The sequence below is a fragment of the Bos indicus x Bos taurus genome, chromosome 21, assembly GCF_003369695.1.
Source record: "Bos indicus x Bos taurus breed Angus x Brahman F1 hybrid chromosome 21, Bos_hybrid_MaternalHap_v2.0, whole genome shotgun sequence".
Lineage (NCBI taxonomy): Eukaryota > Metazoa > Chordata > Mammalia > Artiodactyla > Bovidae > Bos > Bos indicus x Bos taurus.
Window position 1 is genome coordinate 5,725,800 of NC_040096.1, and position 25,965 is coordinate 5,751,764.

General features: G+C 51.2%; 1 protein-coding gene across 2 annotated transcripts in view; it reads right to left on the reverse strand.

Moving 5' to 3' along the window:
• Positions 1 to 18,549, reverse strand: part of ALDH1A3 (aldehyde dehydrogenase 1 family member A3) — a 42,856-nt gene extending 24,307 nt beyond the window's left edge. The window contains exons 1-7 of one of the 2 annotated variants that reach the window (XM_027521405.1): positions 18,361 to 18,549; positions 13,007 to 13,111; positions 10,576 to 10,716; positions 5,862 to 5,991; positions 5,495 to 5,556; positions 3,061 to 3,189; positions 1,420 to 1,533 (exon numbers count right to left, since the gene is read on the reverse strand). In XM_027521405.1, coding sequence (XP_027377206.1) covers positions 1,420 to 1,533; positions 3,061 to 3,189; positions 5,495 to 5,556; positions 5,862 to 5,991; positions 10,576 to 10,716; positions 13,007 to 13,111; positions 18,361 to 18,459 — 780 coding nt within the window. In that variant the 5' untranslated portion in view covers positions 18,460 to 18,549. The remainder of the gene's footprint in view (positions 1 to 1,419; positions 1,534 to 3,060; positions 3,190 to 5,494; positions 5,557 to 5,861; positions 5,992 to 10,575; positions 10,717 to 13,006; positions 13,112 to 18,360) is intronic. The other variant, XM_027521406.1, reaches the window with a different exon arrangement.
• Between the last annotated feature and the right edge of the window lie 7,416 nt (positions 18,550 to 25,965).

A 25,965-nucleotide genomic window follows, 5' to 3' on the forward strand; every position in this document is an offset into this window, starting at 1 on the left:
TTCACCGTGGCAAATCTGTAAGCTGGGCCCGTCACCCCTACACCGCTGGAGGGGGGCCTGGCTCAGCAGCGCCTCGTCCTGGGGCCACCAGCTCAGGACCGGCAGACTCAGAGACCAGGGCGCACAGGGGCCTAGGGCCAGACAGCCAGCAGGGGGCGGAGCTGGGCTCCCCCGGGCTGAGGGGAGGGTGCCAGCATGAAGCAGGGCACTCAGAGCCGGTGCGCTGGGACAAGCCAGATGGCCCCACCGGCAGCCCCATGGTCCCAAGAGAGGGCAGCGGGGGCAGGGATGCGCCCCTTGTCGGGCAGAAGACAGGAGACCTGGGAGCCACTGCGGGGGCCCCCTCTCTGCCCCCACCCCTCTGTCTCCGTCTTGAGGGTCCTGTTCTCCAGCCACAGAAGAGGGGCTGGGGACCCCTGCTGGAGGAAACTAGGAGAAATAGGCACGCTTATTGCCTGGGAGATTTTATCCATCTATTTTTTAAGTACAGAAGTGCTTTCTCATTAGAAATAATTCCACATATAGATGCATATAAATTAAAGGGGAAAGATTTTATCTCCCCTCATCTGTTAATGCCCCAGGACTTACCGAGGAGGCCACAGTAAGAATTTCTTGGGAGTCTTTCCAGGCAATTTCTATTTCTCTACACATACCTTTTTATTAATAGTATATATATATATATATATATACACACACACACACACACACACACATATAGTAGTGTTAGTCACTCAGTCATGTCTGACTGTTTGTGACCCCATGGACTATAGCCTTACCAGGCTCCTCTGTCCATGGAATTCTGCAGGAAAGAATAGTGGAGTGGGTTGCTGTTTCTTTCTCCAAGGAAACATATATACATGTGTGTGTATATATATATGTGTGTGTGTGTGTGTGTGTGTGTGTATGTATATGTGGTATATACTTTCCTGCAGTTTACTATTTGTGTGTGTGCTTTAGCAATAGATTATGGCCCAGCTTTCCTTATTGTAATGGCATCATATAGTATAGATACAATATAATGGAAAGTACGTCCTTGAATGCTCATGGAAACAGTAGTTGCTAAGCAGCTACTTCAAAATGGACTTTCTGAATCAAAAGTTGACACTTTCAAATGTGTGATCAGTACTACAATATTGCTAGTCACCCTACGCTTATTTTTTTTTTCACCTTGATTATGCAGTTTATCCTATGGCTATTTCACATTTTTATCTTATCTAACAGTATTTTCTTCTGAGGCTTCTGAATAAATAAATTAGATATTTATTTAGTTTGGAAACTGGACCAGTAACTTTTTTTTTTTTTACTATTGCTATGTACTAAAGTGGGGTCAGATTTAGCACAGGGACGCATCACAGTTTAGCCTCTAAAGGAAAAATTCCCAGCGACAGCCGGTGGCCCCCCCGGCTGGTAAGGAGTTACCTCTGTGGACCCAGTGAAGGCTATCTTGTTGATATGAGGATGAGAAGAAATTGCTGCTCCCACTGTGGGCCCAAATCCCGGCACGATGTTCACCACACCCGGAGGGAATCCCACCTGGGAGGAAATTGAGATGGTGTTCAGAGGAGGAGGTTAGGAGAGCCACGGCTGGGCGAGGTCCCTGAGTGGAGTGGCAGCCTCACCTGGAAGCTTGGGCCCAGGTTCGACAAACTTTCCAGGGCCAGACCCAGTCAGCCAGCAAGTGGGTGGGACAGGGTGAGGCCTATACCCCTCTTCCGGGTGGGCTGCCTACCCCGAACGGCTTCTGAACAAAACAGCAGTTGCCCTTTGCAGCAGAGCACCATTCTGTGTGTGTCTGCGTGTGTGTGTGTGTGTGTGTGTGTGTGTGTGTGTGTGTGAGTCGGTATGGGTCTCTCTCTGTGTGTCTGTATCTGTGTGTTGAGGGAGCAGGGACACCTTGGTGACAGCCCCCAGGCTCAGAGGCATCTGCAAAATACACTTCCTCGGCTTCAACTTATTTTTTTTTAATCTGTCCCATTAATGTTCCAAATGGCAATATGGTCTCACTCCCTCAAAGTCCCTGACTCTTGAACCTGGGTCACTCTGAGAGCTAGCACATCCTGAAGGTGGGGAGCAACGTTTCATTAATGTGGTACTCTGCACATGCTAGGTGCTTTTTATTAACCAAGAGCAGCGCAAATGAGCTGGAGGGTGGGGGGAATGCTCTTCCACTGGGGGATGCCATTCTCTTTGTTATGATAAAACACATTAATTCAGAAATGGAAGATTTTAGGACATGGTGCTTGAGTCTTCAGTTTTCCTAAACACTTTTTTAAACAATTGTGACTTTAGAATCTGTAAGTCTAATCATATGATGTCATCAGGTCCCACATCACGGGTCAGAGGAGAGTGGAAAACTGATCAGTTGCTGGCTCTGCAGCCTTACATCTAAACAGTAAATGTTTCACGTCCTGGTTGTATTGGCCTGGCTAAGAGACGAAATGAATGGACCTTTCCTCCCATCCCTCTTTTCTTCCTGTTTCTTTTAAAAAAATCTTTGCAACATACAGTTTGGGGACAGAATGACTGAAATACATTGCCAGGTGTGTCCAGAAGGAGGTGGCCCTTTGGGCAGCTCATTTCCCCAAGTGGTGGCTGCCAGGGAGAGGACAGGCGCCCGAGAGCCAGCACTGGGGAGGAGGCTGGGGCTCGTAGTAGCCCCTCTGGGGGGCTGCTGGTGGGGGTCACAGCTCCAGGAGAAGGACGGACACCACACAGACAGGGTCTGGAGAAGTTACCTCTCAAGCGACCCCCTTGTAAATTCTCTAGACAAAACATTTGGCCCGAGACCACAGGTTTGAGCTCGTCATCAGAATAAGCATTCTCATTAGGATCAGGTGGAGGAATGGAGTCCCTTCTAGTTCAGCAGCCACAAGCAGGAGCAGGGAGGAGCAGCTGCCAAGTGAAACCAGGAGGCATTCCCGTCCCACTCAGCCGGGAGCTGGAGGGCGTGGGCACGCACGGCCCGGCTCTGCAGGGCAGGCTCATCTCTGGCGGCGGCGCAGCTCCCAGGAGTGGGAATGTTCCTGATAACATAGAGCATTTTCTCCTGGGACGTCTCACCTCTTTGATCAGAGAGCCCAGATAGAGGGCCGTGAGGGGGGTCTGCTCCGCCGGCTTCAAGACCACGGTGTTCCCGCAGCAGAGAGCAGGAGCCAGCTTCCACACCAGCATCAGCAGAGGGAAGTTCCACTGCAGCAGAACACAGAGGGGTTGGGGGCCCCGGGGCTGCGCACGACGCCGTCCCCAAGGCCTAGGGATGCCTGCGTGGAGCACTTGCTTTGCATGGTTTAGGTGCGGGGTATAGGAGGTTACGCAGGAGTATGCAATGATCAGGGGCTTCCCTGGTGGCTCAGGGGTAAAGAACCTGCCTGCAGTACGAGAGCCCTGGGTTTGATCCCTGGGTCCACAAGATCCCCTGGAGAAGGGAATGGCTACCCACTCCAATATTCTAGCCTAGAGATTGCCATGGGCAGAGGAGCCTGGAGGGGTCCTCATATAGTCCATGGGGTCACACAGATCAGACATGAATGGAGCAGCTAAGCAGGAGCAACAGCAGCATGCAATGATCAGAACTGCATTCCTGCCCAGCATCTCCTGAACTGCATCCTAGGAGATGCTAATAGGTGGTCACCGCAAAGAGGATTTTGCTCTAGGTGTGCTACCGTCTCCTCCTGCAGGTTAACAATGCCAGCAGCACGTTAGTATCTAGGAAAAGCCCCAAAGGAATGAGGCCTGCCTCTCCTCAACTCAGATGCCACCCTATCTCTCTTCCTACAGAGCACAGACCAACCCCTGCCTGATGGGTGTTTGGTGACATTCATCTTGGAAAACTTTCTTGTCCTCCTTTCACCAGAGGCAGGGACACCAAAGTCTCCCTGGCATCAGGCCTGAGAAGCACCCTCACCCACTGGGCGTCCACTGTGAGCCTGGTGCAGTTCCAAACGCTGAACTCATCTGATCCCGAGACACCTGTGTGGGGGCAGTCACACTGCCACTCCCCTCGACAGAAGGGGGATGCGGCGCAGAGGGTGAGCTCACTGGACCAAGGTCACAACTGTCAGACAAAGGCCGGATTCACAGCCAGGCTCGTTTCCCTCACTGCACTGCTGCCTAAGTGCATCTCCAAGAGCACACCGAGCTTGATTCTGGCCAACCCTCATCCCTGTGCCCACTCCCCCCAGTTGGCTCCTTAGGCTCCGTGGATGCCTTTCCCCCAGCAGGGCTGATGAACGGCCAGCTAGATTTCACCCCCAGCTCTGTCTGAAATTCCTACCACTGTACACCAAACAGAACACCCCAGGTCCCAGGGGCCCGTGAGGCTGGCTGATGACAGCAGGCACAGCCCCGCTGGTCCCCGGGGTCTGCTCGTCTTCTAGACCCCCACTCCTGAGCACCCAGATGCCATCAGCTGTCCTCTCCAACAAGCAAACCTGCACCTTCTCCTGGCCTCTGCCTCTCCTCCCAGCTCCCTTCTCTCTCACTGCAGCTTCTGGAAGGCCCAAGCCCATGTGCCCAGCTCCCTTTCCATTGGCCCTAGCTGCATTGAAGACACCCCCGGCACCTCTCTTGGGGAGCACATCTAACAGTAGGTGTCTCTGTTGTTTTGAATTTCCAGGTAGGAGATGACTGCATCAACCGCAATCTCTTTCTGAAGATGTATCACGTCCCTGGGGGGCCCCTGACCCTGGCTGCTCAGGCTTCTTCCTGGGATTCCTTAGCAGTCCATGGAGCTCCCCTGGGCCCTCTTCTTTTCTCAATCTACATCCATCTTTAGGGGACCCCCTCCCAACTTGATGGGCAAGAGCACCTCTGTCCTGACCATTGACTGGCTCTCAAACCTGATTACTGAAGCATCACCCCTTCCTTGTCCCCAGAGAGTGCTTCTCCAAGCCTCTCCACACTGCTGCCTGCCTCCTCAGCTGCCGCAGTGGCCTGGGTCTTCCTCCCACAGACGGCAGAATCACAGCAACCCTGGCACCTGCCAGGCACTCCCTACCCAGAAAGTAAAGTCCTGGGCCCTGGGCACCATGGTGCTGGACGCTGGGCCGCACCACCTGCCGGGTCCACCTCCTCATCCTCGCTCTGTCCCTGCCTAAGTTCCCACCTCGCCAGCTATCCCGCTGCTGCCCCCAAGTAGCCAGACACTTTTCCACCCTCCTGCAGGCCATTCCTATACTCAGAAACCCCTTTATCCTGGGTAACAACTCTTTCGTATCCTTCAAGGCCCAGTTGATAGCCTCCTGCCCAAGGGGAGCTGACCATTCCTGACCCCTCTGGTTGGAATCCATGTGTCTTCTGCTGCATTCCTGGAATTGGCCCCTTGAGAGCAGGAATGAGGTCGGATCCATCTCAGCCCCCAAGCATCAAGGTCCATGCCACACTGCGATGCTCCTCTAGTGCCAGTGCAGTCAAAACCCATTAGAGACCGGTTCCAAAGACCGAAGTGCAGTGGAGTGGGATCTACAGATCTCACGAGAAAAGCTGCCATACTTACAGGAGTGATGGCCCCACATACACCGATGGGCTCGTGCCTGGTGAAACACACAACGTTGTCATCTGGAAGAGACATTAAGAATCTCTTAATCTCACATGGATGAGCTTAAGAATCCTACATAATTACAAAGACAAGAAACAAACCCAGAGGCCCATCAAAGTGTCAACTCTAAGTTTTATCTGCTTCGTAAAGAAGTGATGTCTAACTCAATTTCAAAAGCAAAATTCCTTAGAGGAAGAATCCGCACGGTGCCGTTTCTTTTGCCAGGGGGGGTGGGAAGGATGCTCTGGAGAGAAACCAGAGGCTACTCTGAAGAGGCTGCCTGGAGGAGAAAGAAGACCAGGCCGGGAGTTCTGAGCTGGCTCACCTGTGGGGATGGTCCTTCCCTGTATTTTGTCCGCCCACCCAGCAAAGTATCGAAGGGTTTTGATACAGCCTTCCAGGTCGATGAAAAAGGCATGAAGGAACGGCTTCCCTGTGTCCATCGTTTCCAGGGTCTGCAATCATAAGACGATATGTTTTTAAGACACGGTTTTCCGTTTGACCCTCAGATTGGTAAAGACAGCGCAGGGAGAGACAGCAGGGTCCTGGAGTGCTGCCTTCAGGACCTCCCAGCCACGCGAGTCTCGGAAAGCAAGACAGCACGTTCAAGAGAAGACCTGTCCCAGGCTGTCAAGGACTGCTTTTCTTTCAGAACACCTCAGCCTGGGGGATCGGCCAGAGCATGGCCACGGGTCCCCTGAAGGACGGCACGCGGCTGGTCTGGCGCCTCTCTGGGAGGGAATAAACGCGCTCTAGCACGGCCTTCTGTCGTCCTTCGGGAGCGCCGTTGGCCACTCGAGTCCGCGCGCTCGAGGAAGCTCGCAGAAGGTGTGCCAGCTTCAGGTTGGTTGGGAAGGGGGCTAGGTCCCCTAACAAAGGAGAAGGGGCCCCGGGTTCTCTCTTCTCGGCCTCGAGGACCAGCACAGCTGTGGAAAGCGTGCCGGACTCCGAAGAGTCAACAAGCAGCACAGAGGCTCGACTCCGCGCTCCTCGCCCGTCCTGCGCTGGGCCGCCAGCCGGATGCCGGCTGGGAAGAGAGCGGGCTCTCCCTGGGTGGTGAGGGGTGACTGCTCCCCAGGCGAGCACGCAGCCACTCAATGGTACGGATTCTTTTCTGTTTCCAACCAGGGAGAACCCCTGTGTCCCTCAGACAAGCGGCCCCAGGTGAGTCCAGGGCTGCAGCCACCCATCGTCATCCGTGGCTGCAGGAAGCAGCCACCCTGACACAGAGCCCAGGGCAGGATTCTGGTCGCAGAGTCGCTGGGGCGAGATGGCGGTTTACAGAGGAAGAGAGGCCCCTCCGTGCGCAGGCGCAGACGCCTCGTCTCCGACGGATGGCTCTGCTCCTGCTTCAAGGTGCAGACGCCAAGGCTAACGGAGCCCAGGACTCATTTGTGTTATCAGGAGGGCAGGGGCATGGCTGGCACTGAATCTAGGCCTTCTGACTTCCGTCAGGTCAGTGATGCTCTTCAGGTCGCTGCCTTGGACTTTTGCACCAGGGCATGTAGGTTGGCTAGGTGAAGGGCTGGGACCACTTTATCTTTGCTTCAGGAATGAACCATGCATTCTCTGAAGAGGAGGCAACCCTTTCTTAGCTGAGCGGCCGTGGCAAGTCCCTGAATGTCATCCTGCCTCAGTTCCCTCATCTGTAAAACAGCACTAATAATGGTATCTACCTTACAGGAGTACTGTGTGGCTTAGAGGAGTCCCATTCATAAAGCACTAATAGCAGTGTCTACCCATGGTACCAGTCACATCCACTGTTCAAATGATGGTAATAAGAGCTGTGACGATTGTCATCATTTTCCCTTTTGGGACCAGGTGGTCAGCAATCCTCATCTGGGGACAGTGAGGAGACAGGAGTGTGTATTGCTAGAGATGACAGGGCTGCTCCAGGTCTGCGGTGTGTCTCAGCCCTGGTGGAAGCTGCTCAGGGACCCAGTCAGGGCAATGTGACAGCCAGTACACTGTACCTTTGCCTCCTATTGATTTACATTCCAAGTTGGAACTTTTCTTTTCCCAGGGGGAACTCAACAATTGTAAATAATGCCAAAATTCTCCAGGTCCCAGCTGCTCCACACAGCATCTGGTCGTCTATCAGCAGAACCTGGAGCTTGTTCTTGGCGCTTTTCTGGGATGGGAAAAAAGGCAAGGGCTGGGCAGAGCTTTGTGGGGACATGCAGGGCCACTGCCCAGCTCCAGTCCTGGCTCACCTTCCAGCTGGGTAAACTAGGACAGATGACCTAACCTCTCTGGGCCACAGCATTCTTATCTTTTAAACAGGATGATAAATACTACAGATCAAGTGCCTGCAACAAGCCTGGGACAGAGTGAGCATTCAACAAGCATTGACTATTTTTATTATTAATTTAGTCACGTTTGCTTACTCTCGTGATAACAGGAATTTGCCAGGTTGGTGTTATGGAATCTTTCCAAGCAAAACTGGGTCATGATAGCTTTAGAAAGGAAACTCTTAAAAAAAAAAAATCAAACCCAATTTTCAGGTGATTATGCAGACATGAAGCAGAGAGATGAAGAGAGTTAGCTACTCGCTGGGACTTTTAAACAATTATTGTGGCTGGATCATGAGAGAACCACAGCTGCTTTTAAGTTTCTTTTTAACATTTTAGGAGAAAAATATACCTTTTGAGAAATCAACACATGCTAACCCTTAAATACTAAAGAATGAAGGGAAAGTGCGGTAGGGACGTGCCCACGATGCCCTAGTGCTGAGGCTGAAACGAAGGGCTCAGAAGTGGGGCTCTGATTGAGACGAGAGCAAACAGCGACAGCTCCTCTTTGGAGGCTCCCGAGATGAGCATCCGAACACGAGAGCCTGGGTCCAGGTACCGCGGTGAGGGAGAAAGCGCCAGGCCTGCTGGATCTGCCCACGGTCTCCAAACACTGAACACGAAGTATTCAGGCCCAGCTCCATCAGAGCCACCAAGCTGGCAAGGGAACATGATGGAAGAGATATTTTGTGCAGGAGAAGGCAGGAAAACCCTCTCAAGGACATGCTTTCTCTTGATGCAGTCTGGGTTCTAAAAACTGTATTTGCCGGTCACTCGCTTGTCCCTTCCACAGTGTGGTGAAGAGCTGGACCTTACTTCTCGTGGGCAGTGAGTCTTGATGGCAGAGGCACCCTGCTCCACGTGCACTCACAGCAGCCTTCCAGGACAGCCAAGAGGGCTGAAGGTGAAAGGGGGGGCCTTGCAGCCACCACGCCCCAAGATGATACTGACGCTTAAGGACAGGGAGGGGAGGGTACCGGGCACATCCTCTCCCGCCTGCTCTGAATCCTTACGGACATTGCAGACAGATGAGCTCATGCTGGGGGAAAACAGAAATGTTTTTGAAGAAGCCAGTTTGGCAGCTTGAGAGTTGAGACTGGCTTTTGCTGCAGGAAGAACCAGAGGCTCTGTGGAGAGAGACACTGACCCTGGGGGGATCTCTCTCCCCTACTGCAGGCTGGCCAGCTGGGGCGGAGGAAGGAAGCTGCAGGTCTCTCTGTGTTTGTGGACGCACACGCAGGGCAACACACCCCAGAGCAGCACCCGAAACGGAGTTTCTCCAGCCTCCACCCATGACACACACGCAGGGCCAAGAGAATCTCAGCATCCTTGCTGGCGCTGACCTCCACGCGGGTGTCCACCTGACCACTCATTCCCAACATCAAATCAAGAAAGGAAAAAACTGTTTTTCCAAATCAGAGGCCAAAAAGGAGGTTTCCTTTCCTACCAACTGGGCCTCCAGTTCTGGGACAAGTGTTACACGGGAGTCTGAGCTATGAGAGCTGTGTGTGCGGGCGGCAAAGGAGAAGGCGCCAGGGCCCCAGGATCTCCTCTGATCAATCACCCGCCACAAAGGAAGGTCTGAGGATCCCAGTAAATTCTGCACTTGCTACTCCTAAATGTCTTCACAGCCCATCTCATGAGAGCAGCCCAACTCACGCAATGGGATGAATAAAGACACACATTTTGCAGCTGAGGAATTACGGTGCTAGAAATCACCAGAACACACAGCTGAGCTTAGAACCTGGTCCTCAGATGGCATTATTAATAACTTCATCTGTTTAGTGCTTACTGGATGACGGGGACTGCAAAGGATTTTAAGTGGATCATTCTCACAACACTCAGATATCAACAATGTTTCCGTGAAGAAACATACACTCAGGGAGGCTGGGCAACTTGTCCAAAGTCACACAGCTGATAAAGCAGCAGAGCTGGAGTTTGAACCTAGGTCTTTCACACTCTGAAGTTTCCTGTAGCTAAGTTATCCCCTCACCATCACCCCACACACACTCACCACTGCCCATTTCAAGGTGAAACGGGTGATTTTTAAGCTATATATGGACACTTTTTTTGTGCCAAGGGGTGGCATTTAATAAGTATTAGAAAAACCACACCAGCACATTACAACTGTAATTTCATAGACACTGTCCCTTAGGATGAGGTTAAATTTCAGTTTGGAAAGGAGTTGATATAAGAAAACAAGTTAAGCTCTAACTGTGCAGGTAGGACCAAGGTACGGCCCAGCCCGGCTGTCTGTGAGCATCTCGAGTCTGGGAGCCACTAGTGGATCAGAAGTTCCTCAGGCCGAGAAGACAGCGGCAGGGGCAAAAGTCTGACCTCAGAACGGATCGTCTGAGTCCAGGGGTGCGGACGCCGGCCTTGGGCTGGAGAGCCGTGCCTCAAAGGGCAGCGCAGCCCCACCACCTCCAGACCCGGCACCCGAGTCCTGTCTCCTGCGCCGGGAAGGGGCGGGCCCGAGGGCCAGCGGGCCATGGCCCCCTCCCCGGGGCGGGTCCCCGGTACTCACCGCCCAGACGGCGCGGTCCTTCCCCCTCCCGACCCCGCTCCCCAGTCCTCTCTCCTGCGCCGGGAAGGGGCGGGCCCGGGGGCCAGCGGGCCACGCCCCCCTCCCCGGGGCGGGTCCCAGGTACTCATCGCCAGGACGGCGCGGTCCCTGCCCACCGGGAAGGGGCGGCCCGGGGGCCAGCGGGCCACGCCCCACTCCCCGCGCGGGTCCCGGGTACTCACCGCCAGGACGGCGCGGTCCCGCTCCACCAGGTCCGCCAGCTGCTGCAGCAGCCGGCCGCGGCTCGGGGCGTCCAGCCGGCGCCACGGAGAGCCTCTCTGGAAGGCGGCTTGTGCGGCCTCCACCGCCTTGTCCACGTCAGGCTGCAAGGCCGAACAACGGAGAGAGCCTGTCACCTTTCGCGGAGGGCTCGGCTGTCCAGGAACTGCAGAATCCGGCCTCCATCCCGGCACAGAGGACGGAGGTGGGCGGGCAGCTCAGAGCAGTCGCCAGGTTTCTAATCACTTCAATGGTCAGGGACTTTTAAGGGATTTTGTTTTTGCTTTAAGTCTTTCAAGTTTTCTACAAGGGCCAAGGATTAACTTTCCTTCTGATTATACAAAGTATTTAAAAGAGTCATAAGACCACTGACTGTAATCATTTTTCTTGCTGACCTATGTCGGAAGAGAGCATCTACTTGCTACCTAAGTTTGGACACAAACACATTCCCACAGCTCACCAATGAGGTGGGGAATGTCTGTCTTGGCACTTTACTCCAGCTGAGAACCACATGCGGTCCAAGAACGGGGGCAAGAGTCCTCCTCTGGATCTCAGAACTGACGGTATTGAAAAAGTCCACATCAGGGACTTCTCCCCTCAGCCTCACTTCACCTACCCCTGGGGCTTCCCTGGTGGCTCTGCCTGAAATGCAGGAGATGCGATTTCAATCCCTGGGTCAGACAGATGCCCTGGAAAAGGAAATAGTAACCCACCCTAGTATTCTTGCCTGGAAATCCCATGGACTAAGGAGCATGGATCACAAAAGAGCTGGACGTGATTCAGCAGCTAAACAACACTATCAGCTATCCCCTGGGAGCTGCGATCATTTTATAGACAAAGAACTGGATCTTCTGGACACTGACAGAAAAATTACAAGCAAATCTTCTTTACTAGGAAAGAACGAGAGCTATTTAGAGTAATGTCACCCATTCTCTCAAAATTTTTATTTTTTTAATATTGCTTGGCCACATCATGTGGCCTGAAAATCTTAGTTCCCTGACTAGGGATTGAACCTGCCTTCCCTGCAGTGGAAGCTCAGAGTCCTAACTACTGGACTGCCAGGGAATTCCCTGACATCCATTCTTATGCTCAAGAAATTGAGGTTTGAGGCTTTGGTTGGTAATGATCAGGGGCTCACCCCCCAGATCCCTCTGAGCCTCTCTTCCTTAGGGAGATGCAGCCAGCAGTGGGCACCCAGCACCAGTCAAGAGGGACACTGCACCAAGATTCTGTGTATCCAAAATGGGCTTGGAGGGGAGTAGAAACTTTGGCAAGGGAGATATTAGGGCTTTGAATTCCTTGTCCCAGGCTCTGGGGTGGAGGCCAGGAATTCTCCAGCTGCAGGGACGGGGAAGCCTCTGTCTTCTGGTGCTTGGAACAGTCACTCAGACCATGGGATGAGCCAGAGCCCGTGGCGGGGATTTCACTGCTCCCTGGCCCCTGTGTACTACACCTGGGAGACCTGCTCAGCATCATGTCACACCCCTACACCCTGACGTCTTCACATAAGCTCCTCGGTGCTAGTATTATAGACACAGAGCTTTTCATGGGGTGCTGCACACGGGAGGGGCTGAACAGGTACAAACACGGTGCATGGCACACCGTCACAAAAATCCTGCTACTAGAATCAAACTCAAGCCTATTTTACACATGTCGTTCACACTACCTACATATTTATGAACATCAGATAAGTACTCCAGTGGTTGAGAAGACGGCTCCGTTTCTCTTCCCTCCTTACAAAAGCTGTACTTTCAACCTTTTCCCCAATGACACATATTCAAAAGATATTTTATGGTTTGAAATGTATCAAGGACATATTCAGGAGTCTCTTAGCTTTATATATAATAATGAAATTAATATATTACATATATAACACATAACTTACACAATATACCCCGCACTATCAAATAGGGTTATAGGCTATAGCTTTACACAATCATTTAAGTTTCTGGTAGAAAAAAAAAATCTGGCAGTTGCATAACATTATTACTTCTGCATGACTTAGCAAGTCTTTGGTCTCCTTCAAGTCTTTTTTTTAAAAAGTGTCTCCTGCCAGAATGTTGCATTTGGTGAAACACACCAGCCAGCCGGAAATGCTTTCAGGAAAGATTCTTTAATGCTTCCAGGTTCAAATCATTGATAAAAACCTTTCCTTTAGCCACGTGATAAGGACGGCTGAAGTCATCCTCACAGATGGAAAAACATCTATCAAAGGAGAAGGACTCTACAGCACAGGGTCCCTAATTGATCCCATTCTGGGCCATGTGTCTATGAAGCAGTTTGCTTAGGTTCGGCCTCAGTGTGGGCCAGCTCTGACTTACAGCTAAGCTGAAGCACTTCCTTATCCTCTAGCGATCAGTAATTGAATTACTGGGCCAGGGGGAGGGCACCCACCTTATCTCCTTCTTCTACTTCACATATTTTCTCTAGAGTTGAAGGGTTATACGTGGCAAATTTTTTTCCACTCTTGGATTCGTTCCATTCATTGTTGATGAATATCTAACCAGGAAAGGAAATTGTAATGCATTAGGCTTAAATCAAAATCATATAATTCCAACATGCTGAGGACCTTAGGTCACGTCTTTTCTTTCCCTCCTGCCAACCTGCCCGCCTGCCGTTTTACAGGTGGGACCTGGAAGTGGGGGGGACAGTCACATGCCTAACTGGGAGCACACTCAGAATTATCAACAGAATCCAAGTCTTCTGACTTTTTAATACATTTCCAGAGAACTACAAATTGTCAAAATAAAACTGAAGTAATTTAGAATTTTTTCTAAAATGTTTTTAGACAATAAGATGGAGTCACAGAAGAATAAAAGAGTTAGTTACAAAAAGGACATGAGTTAAATTTTACACACTCATCAAGTTCAGGGAACCAACACACACATGCACACACGCAGTGCCAAGCAATCTGCCTGCCCCGAAGAGCATGTCAGCAGTGAGCGTTCCCTTCTCCCTCCTTCCTGCTGCAACCCCCAGCTGGATCCACCAAAGAACTGGATTTATAAAAGGATCTCACTATAACCCTTTAGCCCTCATTAATGCACATCAGTGCCATCTCCCCATTCTCTTTAAAATGTCTATTTTCATGTTGGGCTTTAATAAAAGCCAGTGTTGGAATAGCAAGATAAATATCTGGGTTAGGAAATGTTCGGGTTATATTAACATATGTTGCAAATAACTACTTATATCCAGAACTAAAGAATCAACTGACAAAAATCACTTAGTTCTGAGACTCGGTTATCTAGAACACAGCCAAGAATAGAGATATTAAAAAAAAAAAAAAAGACATTATGAACAAACTAAAAAGAATTTCATGGTCTATGCACTGAAATATGTGTACTATTTACTCTTAGCTTACCCTAAGTTCTTAAAAAATATTAAAAGAGAGGATTTGGGGGAAAGAACTAGGAACTGAGGCTACAGATACCACACAAATCATTTTCTCACAGTACGGAGGTCCTGGCCACCCAGTGAGAGGACAGAATCTCCCGTTGTACCCGCTAGGGACCACCTCGTGGTCAGAGCCCATCGTGGCATCACAGAGACCCCAGTAGTGAACATGGCTAAAATGCTTTTGAAGCATGTCCATAGAGTAAAATGTCATCAACGATTTCTAAATAGAGAACTAGCTCATCAGATTCCATCTCCATATCTATGTACATGCTAAGTTGCTCAGTCGTGTCTGACTCTTTGTGACCCCGTGGACTGTAGCCCTCCAGGCTCCTCTGTCCATGGGATTCTCCAGGCAAGAATATTGGAGTGGGTTGCCATGCCCTCCTCCAGGGGATCTTCCCTGACTCAGGGATTGAACCCGAGACTCATGTCTCCTGTATTGGCAGGTGGATTCTTTACCGCTGAGCCACCAGGGAAGCCTCCATATCTATATTCATATGTTTATACACATACATTTATATGCATGTCTTTATATCCATCTATTCTATTTATTATATGCTTATCTTTGATTCATTTAAAGGGAGAACTGCATCACTACAGGGCTAATTTCCATCACTGTGACTACAGGGCTAATTTCCACGACTGTGAATTTCATTCATTTGGAATACCTGGTTCCCCGGTGAGGACGGGTGAGAGGGTGGCCGATTTATCCAGCATGTGACCTGACTATGTTCTCTGTCCTCAGCTGTCCTGTAAAAACTCTGAAGCTCACGGGAAAGGAAGCCTTCTCTGGGAAGCCACTGGGGTGCTGTTTTGATAACTCTCCCTGGAAAGCAGGGAAATTTGAGAGTGGTGGGGACAAAGCACAGAGGGCCAGCCCTGGCTGGGCAGGTGAGCAGTGTCCCTGCCTTCTCGTGTGGGTCCAGGCTGACAGTGGCCTTCAACTGTGGGACATGCCCATCCCACTTCTGGAAGCTCAGTGCCTTCAGCCTGAGGCCAGGCCCCCAGAGAAGCATGTGGGAAAGGCCAGGCTACAATTACAGGCTTATTCTTCCCGCTGAAACCAAACCCGAGAGTTCAATTTTGCCATCCAGCAAGCAATCACTCGGTAACAGTGAGAAATTAATGAGTAGAGCAGAGGGGTTAAGTTAGCGCAGGGAGGAAAGTGCAGCCAGGAAGACAGGCCCATTTGTCGGAAGATGAAATTTCGTGGGTTAGATAATAGAGACTGTCAGCGAAATCTGCTGATTCTAGGACCTTCCTGATATCAATTCCAAGGGGGAGGGAAAATGAGCAGGTAGTAGAAGAGAATATAAATAAGGGGATAAAAACACGTTGCAATGATCAGATGTCTGTTATACTTCAGCTTCAAGCATGTTCCTCCAAAAAAATAATTACTCAGTTGTTTTGTGACATTGATCCATAATCCTTTCTAACCAGCAACTTAAAAAAAAAAAAAAAAAAAGTTCAGACTACTCAACTTTACTCATATTTTCCCATCACAATGTTTCTAATTTAGCAAAATTTTTTGCTTTATACTACATTACTAAGCAATCTTGTAAGTGGTTTCTACTGTTGATTTTACTCTGCACTAAAAGAAAACAAAAACACAAATGAGGAAGGGGTCAGAGAGTGTGGCCTATCAATTATGCTGGCTTTCTTGTTTTGAACCCCAAATCAGGAAAGTGGGTCTTAAAAAAACCTGTTTTCCTTGACTTGTGAACTGGTAAGAAACAAAACTTTCAGAGGAATAAAACTACGTTACACAGAGCGGATGGGATTCACACTTTATTGGAGGAATGGAATGGCGTCCTATCCAGACTGAGTTGGAAAACCACAGCCGTGGTTGCAGTCAGGTGCCCCAGAGAGGTGAGGGTAGTTGTTACACAAGAGAGTTCTGCAGTCACCGCTTACAGAAACTTCCACTGGACCCCAGCTCTACTCAAAAGCAGTGTTTTCAGAAAAGGAGATTTGAGGGAATTTTACTTTTCATAGAAAACAATCATTAAAAACTAGCATTTTATTGAGCCAGAAAATCTTAAAAAATTTTTTTCTGCTACTGTAAGAATTGTTAAGGAAAGTCCTTCTGAAGTGAAAGGGGCTGCTACCCTCTAAGACCTATGTGGGGCTTCTAGGGGACTCTCCCCTCCCCAAAATCAGAGAACAGAGCCCAGTGTTAAAACATGCAAACAAACAAAGGCGCTTCTTCCTTACAGAGACTGGACTTACCCTGGGACGTGGCCCCCCAAGGCTGGGGCCCAGACCCACCATTTCCTGCATGTCCTCCATTAGCAAGAAGCACCAGGAGTCGGGTTTGAAAAACGACAGACCGTTACCACTCACACGCTCCACAGCCAGGAGGGCCTCGATTCTGTAGCTCTGATTCTCCGTTTCTTTCCTCGCACTGGGGGCTGCCTCTGCAGCCAGAGGCTCTGCAAGCATTGCTTGCCTGGGCTCCCACCCTCAGTCACAGCCACCCTGGCGCCCTGACCCCACAACTGCTAGGAAGAGGCCTCCGTGAGGTGGGCCTGGAGCAGGGACAGCGAGGCTCCAGCAGAAAAGAGGGCGCAGGGGCCTGCTGTTGGGCTTCCCCAGTCTTCATCGCCAGAAGCTGCTAAGGATCTGGCTTTCCAGCCCCCTCCATCTCATGCCGTCCCCTGAGCCTTAGTCACAACCCAGTTCTATTCCACTAAGAAGACGGACACCCAGCCAGACAACAAAGACTGACTGGTCACTCTGTGAACGTGCTAAGATCCACCTCTCTAAGTAAGGGCTGCATCTACGCTTGCAAAGGGCCAGAAAGAATTGCAGACAAAGAGGCAACTTTCCATATGTGGCAACATTGCTCTGATAGCACTATAAAAGGTAAAAAGGAATAGGAAAACAATATATATAATTTTTGGTTGCTATAAAAGAAAAACAAAATGCCACCACCACCTACAACAGGTGACAACCAACAGTTTTAGGGGCTAAAAACATTTAGCTACTATTTTCAGTGTTTCCAGAATTTGCACTCTGAGGCTGCTCCTACTTATGAAACTACATTAAAAATGGTCTCCATCAGTCTGTCTCCGTTGATTACAGAGCCCTCTGGAAACAGTTAATTTTAATGTCATGTGATCAGAGGTCCAGCCGACCATACGTGCCAAGAGATCAGAATCTGAAGGCCACACATAGTGGCCTGCAACTTTCTCTGCTTGATTAAAACTATTTGAGACACATAATTGCTACTTTTGAAAGCAAATTGATGGAGGAATTTTCTAAGTGCTGTGTCAGCTGAAGTCGGGGCGGGGGGTGATAGCAATGGATAAGACGCAAAAATAAAAGGAGATAAACTTGAGGAAAGTGAAGCCCACAGTGACTTCTGGCCTGCGTCCCTGAAATGCCCCCAGACCCAGTCCAGTAGCTTCCAAACAGCCTCGGGGTGTCCCTGTACTGGAGAGGACGCGCTCCGCGCTGGCCGCGGAGCTGCCAGCTGTGCCCAGCTCAGGCCTCGCCATCTTCCTCTCTGCCCCAAGCAGGTGATCCCGCCGCTTTGCCGTGCTCCAGCCTGCCGGCCCCGCGGCGCAGAAAGGACTGTGAGGTGCGGGACTCCGCGGCACGATGGAGCCCTGCAACCCGCGGTCTCCCAGGCCCAGACCCGAGACCCTGATCTGCCAAGACCAGGGTCTCGGGGCTCCGGGACACCTTCCCGCTAGCCCTGGCTCCGCTGGTAAGCTGGGACGAGCTGAGCTAAGCACGGGAGGTGCCCTTCTCTCCGCTTGCTCCCGCTGACATTTCCGGAAGCTTCCCAGGGCAGCCTGACCTCCCAGAGCGGCTCTCAGCGTTTTCAGGCACCCTCTGACTACCCCGAAGCCCGACCCCTTCAGCCCTGGAGACCTCGCCTCAGAGTCTGCGGGGAGACGACCGCTCCGGTCCCCGCGGCCCACCGCTGGCCTTCAAAACAGGCCTGCAAGGGCACGTCGGGGCCGCAGCGGCCGCAGCCTGGCACGGCGCGGCCGCTGCAGAGCCTCCCTCGCGCGGGTTCGGCGCCGGAGAGTCCGTCTGGGGGTGCTGATCTCGGGGTCCCTCTCGGGGTGCGCGGCGGACGCGGGTGGGGCGCGGGCTTCCGCCGGGATGTCCAGCGCTGAACGCGGCTTCGGGAGGACCGGGCCCGGCGCAGAGGCTCGGGTCCCAGAAGCGCCGGGCGGACTCCGCCGCCCCAGGCCCACTCCGCCGCCCCACGCCCTTGCACGCCCCAAGCGCAGCGGCGGGGCTCCCGGCCTGCGGGCCCCTCGTCCACGCCCCCGGCCCGGCCGGGCAGCCCGGCGCAGAGCCAGGCTGCCGTCGGGTGGGACGCGGGCCCGTCTCACCTTGGTGAACTGGACCTCCAGGTTGCGGACGGGGCGCGGCAGGGCGGGCGCCTTCCTGTCCGGCTGCCCGTTCTCCACAGCCCCGTTGGTGGTGGCCATGGCTCCTCGGCGCTCCCCGGCCCGCGGCGCCCGAGTCCTCGGCGCCTGCTCTGGCCTGGGCGGTGCGCAGCCTGCTCGCAGGGTGACAGCTCCGCGCCGCTTTATGGAGCGCCCCACGCCTCCCGCCCGAGGGGGTTGTCTAATTGGCTGCAGGACGGGAGGAAGGGCGGGCGGGCGGGCGGGGAGGGGGCCGGCCCGCCTCACCCCACCCCGCCCGCCGCCCCTGAGGGAGCCCGGCCACCCCCGGCCCGGCCACCGCGCCGCGCGCTCCCCGCCTGGGAGGCCGCCCTTGGAGGAGCGCCCCTGAGCCCCGCCGGGCCCCGGAAGTCCCGGGACGGGGAGCAGGGACTCGGGCCGCGGTCCCGGCGCCCTCGCCGAGGTCGAGCGAGCCCGTCCGTGGCACCTGCCGCCCCTGGCCGGCCGCTGCTCGGCGCACTCGCTCCTCCTCGGGAGGGCGCGCCCTCCGGCCGGTCCGCTGGGGGCCTCGCTCCGCGCCCCGCGTCGGGGACCCAGCGCGGCGGCCCCGCGTCGCCGCCCACGTGCCTCGGCCTGGGGTCCGGCCGCCGCCGGGGCCTGGCTTGCGGGACCGACGCCCGCCGTGCGGCGCTGGAAGCTCCCGGGCCCTGGGCGTCGCACACCGAGGGGCAGAAGGTGAGGGGAAAGCCTTTGGCCCTTCCTGCCCCGCGCTGTGGCGTCCCAGGCCGCCGGCCTCTGACCTTCACAGCCGCACAGCGGGCCTCCAGCCTAAGTCCCTGGAATGCAACCGTTTCGATTCTTTAAAATGCATACATTATATTTCAATTAAAAAAAAAGAAAGAAAAACAGAAAAAGAGAGAGACAGCACATGAGATCTTTGCAGCTTTGTTTTGAGCGGACGCGCTTGTCCCATAGGTTGTTCAACTTGCCAGCTCTCTTCAGAGCACCCAACGGTGCCAGAGGAGACTTGCTCCAGGTCCCATCTGAGACTTGGAAGCGGCTTCTCATGCATGTCTTCCCTCAAGTTTCTGGAAGGATGATGTGGGGCACGACCTGGGGGACAAAAGCAGTGGTTTCATCCCCAGAAGCCTCAGCCGCTCAGTCCATTTCCTTCTGTGAGTAATCTCCAGTGACACACAATGGAGACACTCCTTACTGTCCTGAGGCTCCTTCTGTTTGTTTTGGGGCTCCCAGTGGCATCTGTGTCCCCACTCTCTTTCCTCACTGCAGGGCTGCTTTGTGTTCGGGATTGTGGAGTAAGCTTTTAAACTTTCCCAAAATTGTCATCAGATCACCTGCCTTCTGGGCACGAAAGGTTCCTGTGCTCTTGTGGCTTACAATGTACACGTGAGGCAGGGCAAGGGGACAATAGGTTCCCTGAGCGGGCTCACTGATGTGCTGTGCTGTGCTTCCTGACACTGATGAGTCCCAGAGCAATTCTGTCTCTTTTCTTAGCTGCTCCTGCCAGACCCTTGGCTCCCTGTCCTCGTGGCCCCTACTCAATCCTCCTGGAAACCTGTGGGCAGCGTCTGAAGCCGGGGTCTCTACCTGGATGCTGAACCCAGCATTTGGGTGCTGCAGACCCTCCTGACAGGCAGCCTCTGGCCTTGGGGACCAACCACCTCCCCTGGGGCTCATCCTGTTGACATCCACCCACGTGATCCTGGGAGCTTAGGATGGGTGTGGGGTATTCAGCCAAGGCAGGTGGCTCCCAGGTCAGGAGGATGGGCCTGGCTTGAGACCTGTTGAGACCAGCAGGCTCCCTCTGCTCCCTGGTCTTGCCACTCAGTGGAAAGGATGAAAGCAAATGCTCTTCTCCCCATTTTACAGGTGAGTAAATAGAAGCATGCAGATACTTGCCTGAGACGGCATCTGCAGTGGAGGAACCAGGGCCAGATGTGTGTGGGTGGGTCGTGCAGGGTGGCGGGGAGGGATTTCTCTTACCTTCCTTCGGCACCCTTCTTTCGCCAAGGGCGGCACCTGTCTCTAGGGCCCCATGTCACGGGCAGCAGAGAGCACAGTGAGACGCAGGTGCAGATGCTAGCAGCATCTCTCCAGGTGTGCTTTGCATGGAAATCAAGCCCTTAGCTCCTGGCCTCAGAAGTGGAGACCATAGGTGCCAGGAAAGGAGAAAGGACCATTGTCTCCCACAGTCAGCTGCTGGATGTCGGGCAGCAGGGGGATTGCCTGACTGTCTAAGGCCTCAGAGGCCAGACCGCTCTGACCTCAACCCTGACCTTGATTCCAGCTGTGTGCCCCTGGCTTGTACACTTCACTCTGAGCTTTGGTTTCTTTTTCTGTAAAATAACCTTCTTACTTTACAGAGTTGAGGGAAGCTTGAGCAAGAAAATGGTGCTTTATAATATGTAAAGTGCTGTGTGCATGCCGGCTCCTCGTTGTCCTATTCTTCCTGGAGATTGATTCCTCTCAGTAGGCTTTGTTAGCAAGTCCCCCTGGATTCTCTCTGGCTTCCACCAAGTACCCTGGTCAACAGTCACTCTGCTGTGATTTTGTTGTAAAAATAAAATCACATTTATACTTTGTATTCAGTTATGTGGTGGTGCTGCTTGCTGTCCGCTGCTTGGCTTTTTGGCATCTCAAATTATCTAAGTCCAGGACATCTCATACTGAGGGCCTGCTTGCTTGATGAATATTTCATAAAAATTAGCATAAATAAAGAGAAAAGACTGAGATAAAATTTGTTAGATGTCCCATCCCCTCCAAAAGCTCATCTTAATTCACTTTCAAATGCATAAAACTTGTGGGAGATATTTAAATCTGTAGCAAATTAATTCATAATGAGAATGAGGGTAAAGGAACCCCATTTTGTTTTACCTCATTTCTAGTCTGGTTCCTAAGCCTCATGGAGGGCCCTTCTGACAGCCCTCAGCACCCTGAGAGCTGGTAGCCAACGCAGAGCTGCCTCCCACAGGCACTTACCTCACGCAGCAGCTGGGAGTCAGTGCTGGGCTCTGGGACCTCAGTGTGTAGAAGCCTTTCCGTGAAAGACCCGCTCCTTGGGTGAAGGTGGTTCTCTACAGGAGGGGAGAAGTGTGGCCTGCAGTGCAGGTGACCTCACTTCAGTTTTCTTGGCTAAGAAAATGGGCTGACGAGGGCCCCTGAGATGAGGGAAGACTTCACTGCAAGTACCTCCCCACTAGGGTCAATGACGTGGATTATTCAATGTTTCTCAGACTTGAGTAGGGGACTACTTCCCTTTCAGGCTCCCTGTAACTCAAGACCCCCATGCTACCACATTATTTTCTCCTCAGGGGCCATGCAAACACATCTGCTTTCCTGCGAGATTTCGTCAGTGATGACACCAGAAGCCTGAGGAAGATGGGCCAGGGGTCACCCAGCCCCTTTAACCCCTCTAGTCCTTTCTGGCCTTGGGGAAAGATCTGCCAACCCAACATTGATCTTGGATAGATCAGTTCTAGACCAGGCAGAAGGACAGAACTAAGTACGTCAAAGCAAAGAAGACACATCAGAATCTTTGTGGGTCAGGCCAGGATTAGGTCTCACGCACCTAGCCTGACAGTTCATGGCTGCCAGAATTTTATTCTTGGTGCTGCTTCTACCAGTAACTTCTGTGGTTAAGAGTTGTGACAAGAGCAGGAGAGAGCATGACGGGTAAGGTAGAGACAACTGGTTGACTGCCCAATTCTTCTTTCTTGCTGGTGGAACTTTTATATTATCGAGGGCAGCAATATGCTTTGATAATACATATTTTCCAGCCTCTCTGGAAAACAGAAGTAGTTAATTAGATATAAACCAAAAGTTTTGGTTTGGGCATCTAAAGAAGCTCATTAAAGGGGACTGAGTCATCGGAGAGACTCTTCTTCCTTCCTGCTGCCTAGAACATAGACATGAGGGCTGGGGCTCCAGCAGTCATCTTGTGACCATAAAGCAACGCTGAGAACGGAAGCTGTATGATGAGGGGAGTGAAGCGGGCAAACAGGAAGAGCCAAGAGCCCAAGTCCTTGAGGACCTTGGAACTAGGCTTTATAGCCTGGATTTCCTTTCTTGGATTTCTTGCATGTGATCAAAGGGTAAATCCCTGTTTGACTTAAGCTTGCTATTTGGGCTTTCTGTTACATGTGGCTGAACCTCATTACTAAGTGATACAGCTGACTATTTAAACCATGCCCCATTACCATGACAAACTTCTAAAACTCAACTGGAATCATTATGTCATGTTTGTACAGAAAGAGCAGCATATTAAAAAAAAAAAAAAAAAAAACTTCTTATCACCATCTGTACTTTTTTGGCTTTGATCAAATGCCCTGAACATTCTGTGCTCAGGTTTATAGTAAAAATTTTTAAAAAGACAAAACTAACCCTGGCATAGAATAAATGAAGCTAGCTTGTAATCATTGTGTCTCACTTATGATGCTCACACTTCTAAGTACCCCCACCAGATTTCCTTAGTGACATGAAGATTTGTTTGTAAACTTTCTAACCCTCTTAGAAATTCAGGGATTCTAAGTTTTGAACAAAATTTGAATTATTTGGGAGTTTGAGTTCAATTTACTCCCGAAAAAACGTGCTTCCTGGTTGGAAGGAAAGTTGTCTAAGGGGCTTATAAAAGGGTTCTGGAAGATTCTTGGACACAAAGTGGCTCTCACTAGCAATTGTGCTGAGTTAAGCTGAATTGAATCAGAAACATATATATTAAATTTTCCTTGAAATCCACAGGGGTATAAAAATGTCGGGAAAGGGGGCTTAACAAGATAGAGTTTGCCAAACCCAAAATGTTTGAAAACTAATTTGAGTGTGTTTGGCAAATCACACTCAAGTTATAGACGGATGGGCTCACAGTGACAAGACTTTCCTCCTGCCTTTCAACCGGCTCCCTGCAAAGGAGCATCAATTACCAAAGAATCTTACCTTGGGTTTTTACCATTACTTGAATCCTGGAGGAGACAGGGTGGGAGAGGTTGTTAAAATCTGTATTCTCATGAGATGGCCTGAGGATCCTCCTGTGTTAGTGTTTGTGGTCTGAGAGTTGCTCAAGTGGCAGTCTTGATGTTCCCCTGTGATCAGAAAGTCTCCAGAAAGCGCATCATGTTTTAGCATATGTTTAGTGATGACAGATGGGAAAAATATTTATATGTATTTAATCTAGTTTTCTTTTTTTTTTTTTTTTTTTGGTATGACAGTATGGTGATCTGAAAGCACCCCTAGGGGATTAGCTCTGTAACATTTCCAAATTTATAATGTTTTTTCACTATTAAGCATGTCTGCAAGCTTTGGGTTTATATTATATTTTACATATATTATTTATATTCTATTAATTCTATTATATATATTAAATCTACATCTTATCATATTATCATCAAATACAGTTTATCAGTTAAAAGATGATTGGTTGGATAAGGTATTTTTCCCACCAGCAACAGTTAATAAGCATAAATATTACAAACAAAACTGGAATTATAGGTTTTGCATGTTTTAAATGTGCATCTTATAAATTCCATGGACGCAAGTTATTATGATTTCAGCCCATCTTTTATCCCTGGAAATGCCACGCTTTGCACCTGCTAGCAATGTCCAGTGATTCCATTGCACTCTTTCAGTTGGCCACTAGATGGGACCAAGTTAAGTAGGAAGTTCCCATGAAGTTTTTTCTATTGTGAGAAACAGGACTTCCCCAACTTACGAAGAAATGGTGCTGAGACTAGAGTGCCCCAAACTTCAGCGGTATCATAGACACAATGCTAGAACTGGAGATTAGGGCACAGGATGGCCTACAAAAGCCCACTCACCTCTTAATGAGCCTAGAAGGGTTCCTGTCTTTGAGACCAGACATATTTAGGTGAGACTCTTTGCCCAAGGAGCACTCAGACCTGGCACCTGAGCTTTTCAGGACTCCAGTTCCTCTTCTGAAAATGGGAGTCATGATTTCTGCCCAGATTGGGGTGGGGGGGCGGGTGGTAAACGAGAGAGCAGGCATGACATGCCAAGCACTTGCAGTGAAACGGAAAGGAAGACACCACGACTGCCCAGCTCATCACTGATCTGACAGAGCCCCGTCCTGCCTACTCTCAGCTCCCCACCGACCAGTTCTCATCCCTTCCTGTTCCTCACACAAGCAAGGCAGTCAAGGACTCTCTAATGAAAATTTGCCAACAGAGTATAGGAAATAGAGTTTTTTTAATGCTAAAATACATATACGTATGAGCCTAGCTGGGCCTTGCAAGCAGAGCGATTGGGTCAAATTCCTGCTAAGGCATTTTCTAGCCTCCTTATTCAGACCTTCTGGGACTGTTTCCTGATCTGTCAGAAGGGGACATAGGACCTCCCTCAAAGATTGAGGCACCTAAATGAGATCACCTAAATGAGATTTAGGTGACAGGACTCATCTCTGCCTGTTGTGTGGTAATTGCATCATTAATGCCCCCTGAGACTCTCCTGCTGGGGAGACAGACCCCAGCCCCTGCCTTCAACCCTGGACAAGCAACTCCCATTTGGGCTCAACCCTTCCAGGACCTCTTTCCTGGTTTACTCCCTGGTCAATGCAACAGGTGACTTTTGGCAGCTCCAGAATTCAGAGACCCTTCTCTGGATGACTCTAGGTCTACTCCCTCTGAAACACATCCCCTCCACATATGTCTGTGCTTCATCTCATTGGAGATGAGATGCTCCATCGTGCATTGGAGAAGGAAATGGCAACCCACTCCAGTGTTCTTGCCTGGAGAATCCCAGGGATGGGGGACTCTGGGGTCCCACAGAGTCGGACACGACTGAAATGACTTAGCAGCAGTAGCAGCATCTCATCCTTGCAGACCCTTCCTGGGCTCCTTTTAGAGATCTTTGTGGTGTGGGGGCCTCTGCAATCAGACTTTGCTCTGACCTGTTTCTCTCTCTTGTTTCATTAGCCATATGTGAGGGCTGATTCTTCTTCGTCTCTCTAGCCCAGAGCAGCCACAAGACTCTTTTCCCAGCTGACCTCAGGCATGCGCAGGGCACTGGCAGCACCATGTGAGAAAGGGTCTCAGCTCATCGTGAGAGTGGTGACGGGAGAGTTGATGCCTACTGCGGGCACAGTACGCAGGGACGGCCTGCAAACCAGCCTTGACATGCTGTATGGGGCACAGGAATCCCCTGGGACGTTGCTGAAGTGAAGACTCCACCCATAGATTTGAGGCGGGGCTGAGGAGGCTGTACTACTAACAAGCTACTGACAAGTATCTCAGAAAATGCCACTCTAGGTTTTCAACATCACCATCTCCTAGGAGTTTTTGAGAAACACAGACTCTCAGGCCCTACCCTAGACCTAAAGAATCAGAATTTGCATGTTAACTGGAGCCCCAGGAGTTTCCTGTTTGCATAGTGGAAGAGCACCACCAGGCTCTGATATCGCAGTTCAGTTCAGCTCAGTTCAGTTCATTGGCTAAGTAGTGTCCGACTCTTTGCGACTCCATGGACTGCAGCACACCAGGCCTCCCTGTCTGTCACCAACTCCCAGAGCTTGCTCAAGTTCACGTCCACTGAGTCAGTGATGCCATCCAACCATCTCATCCTCAG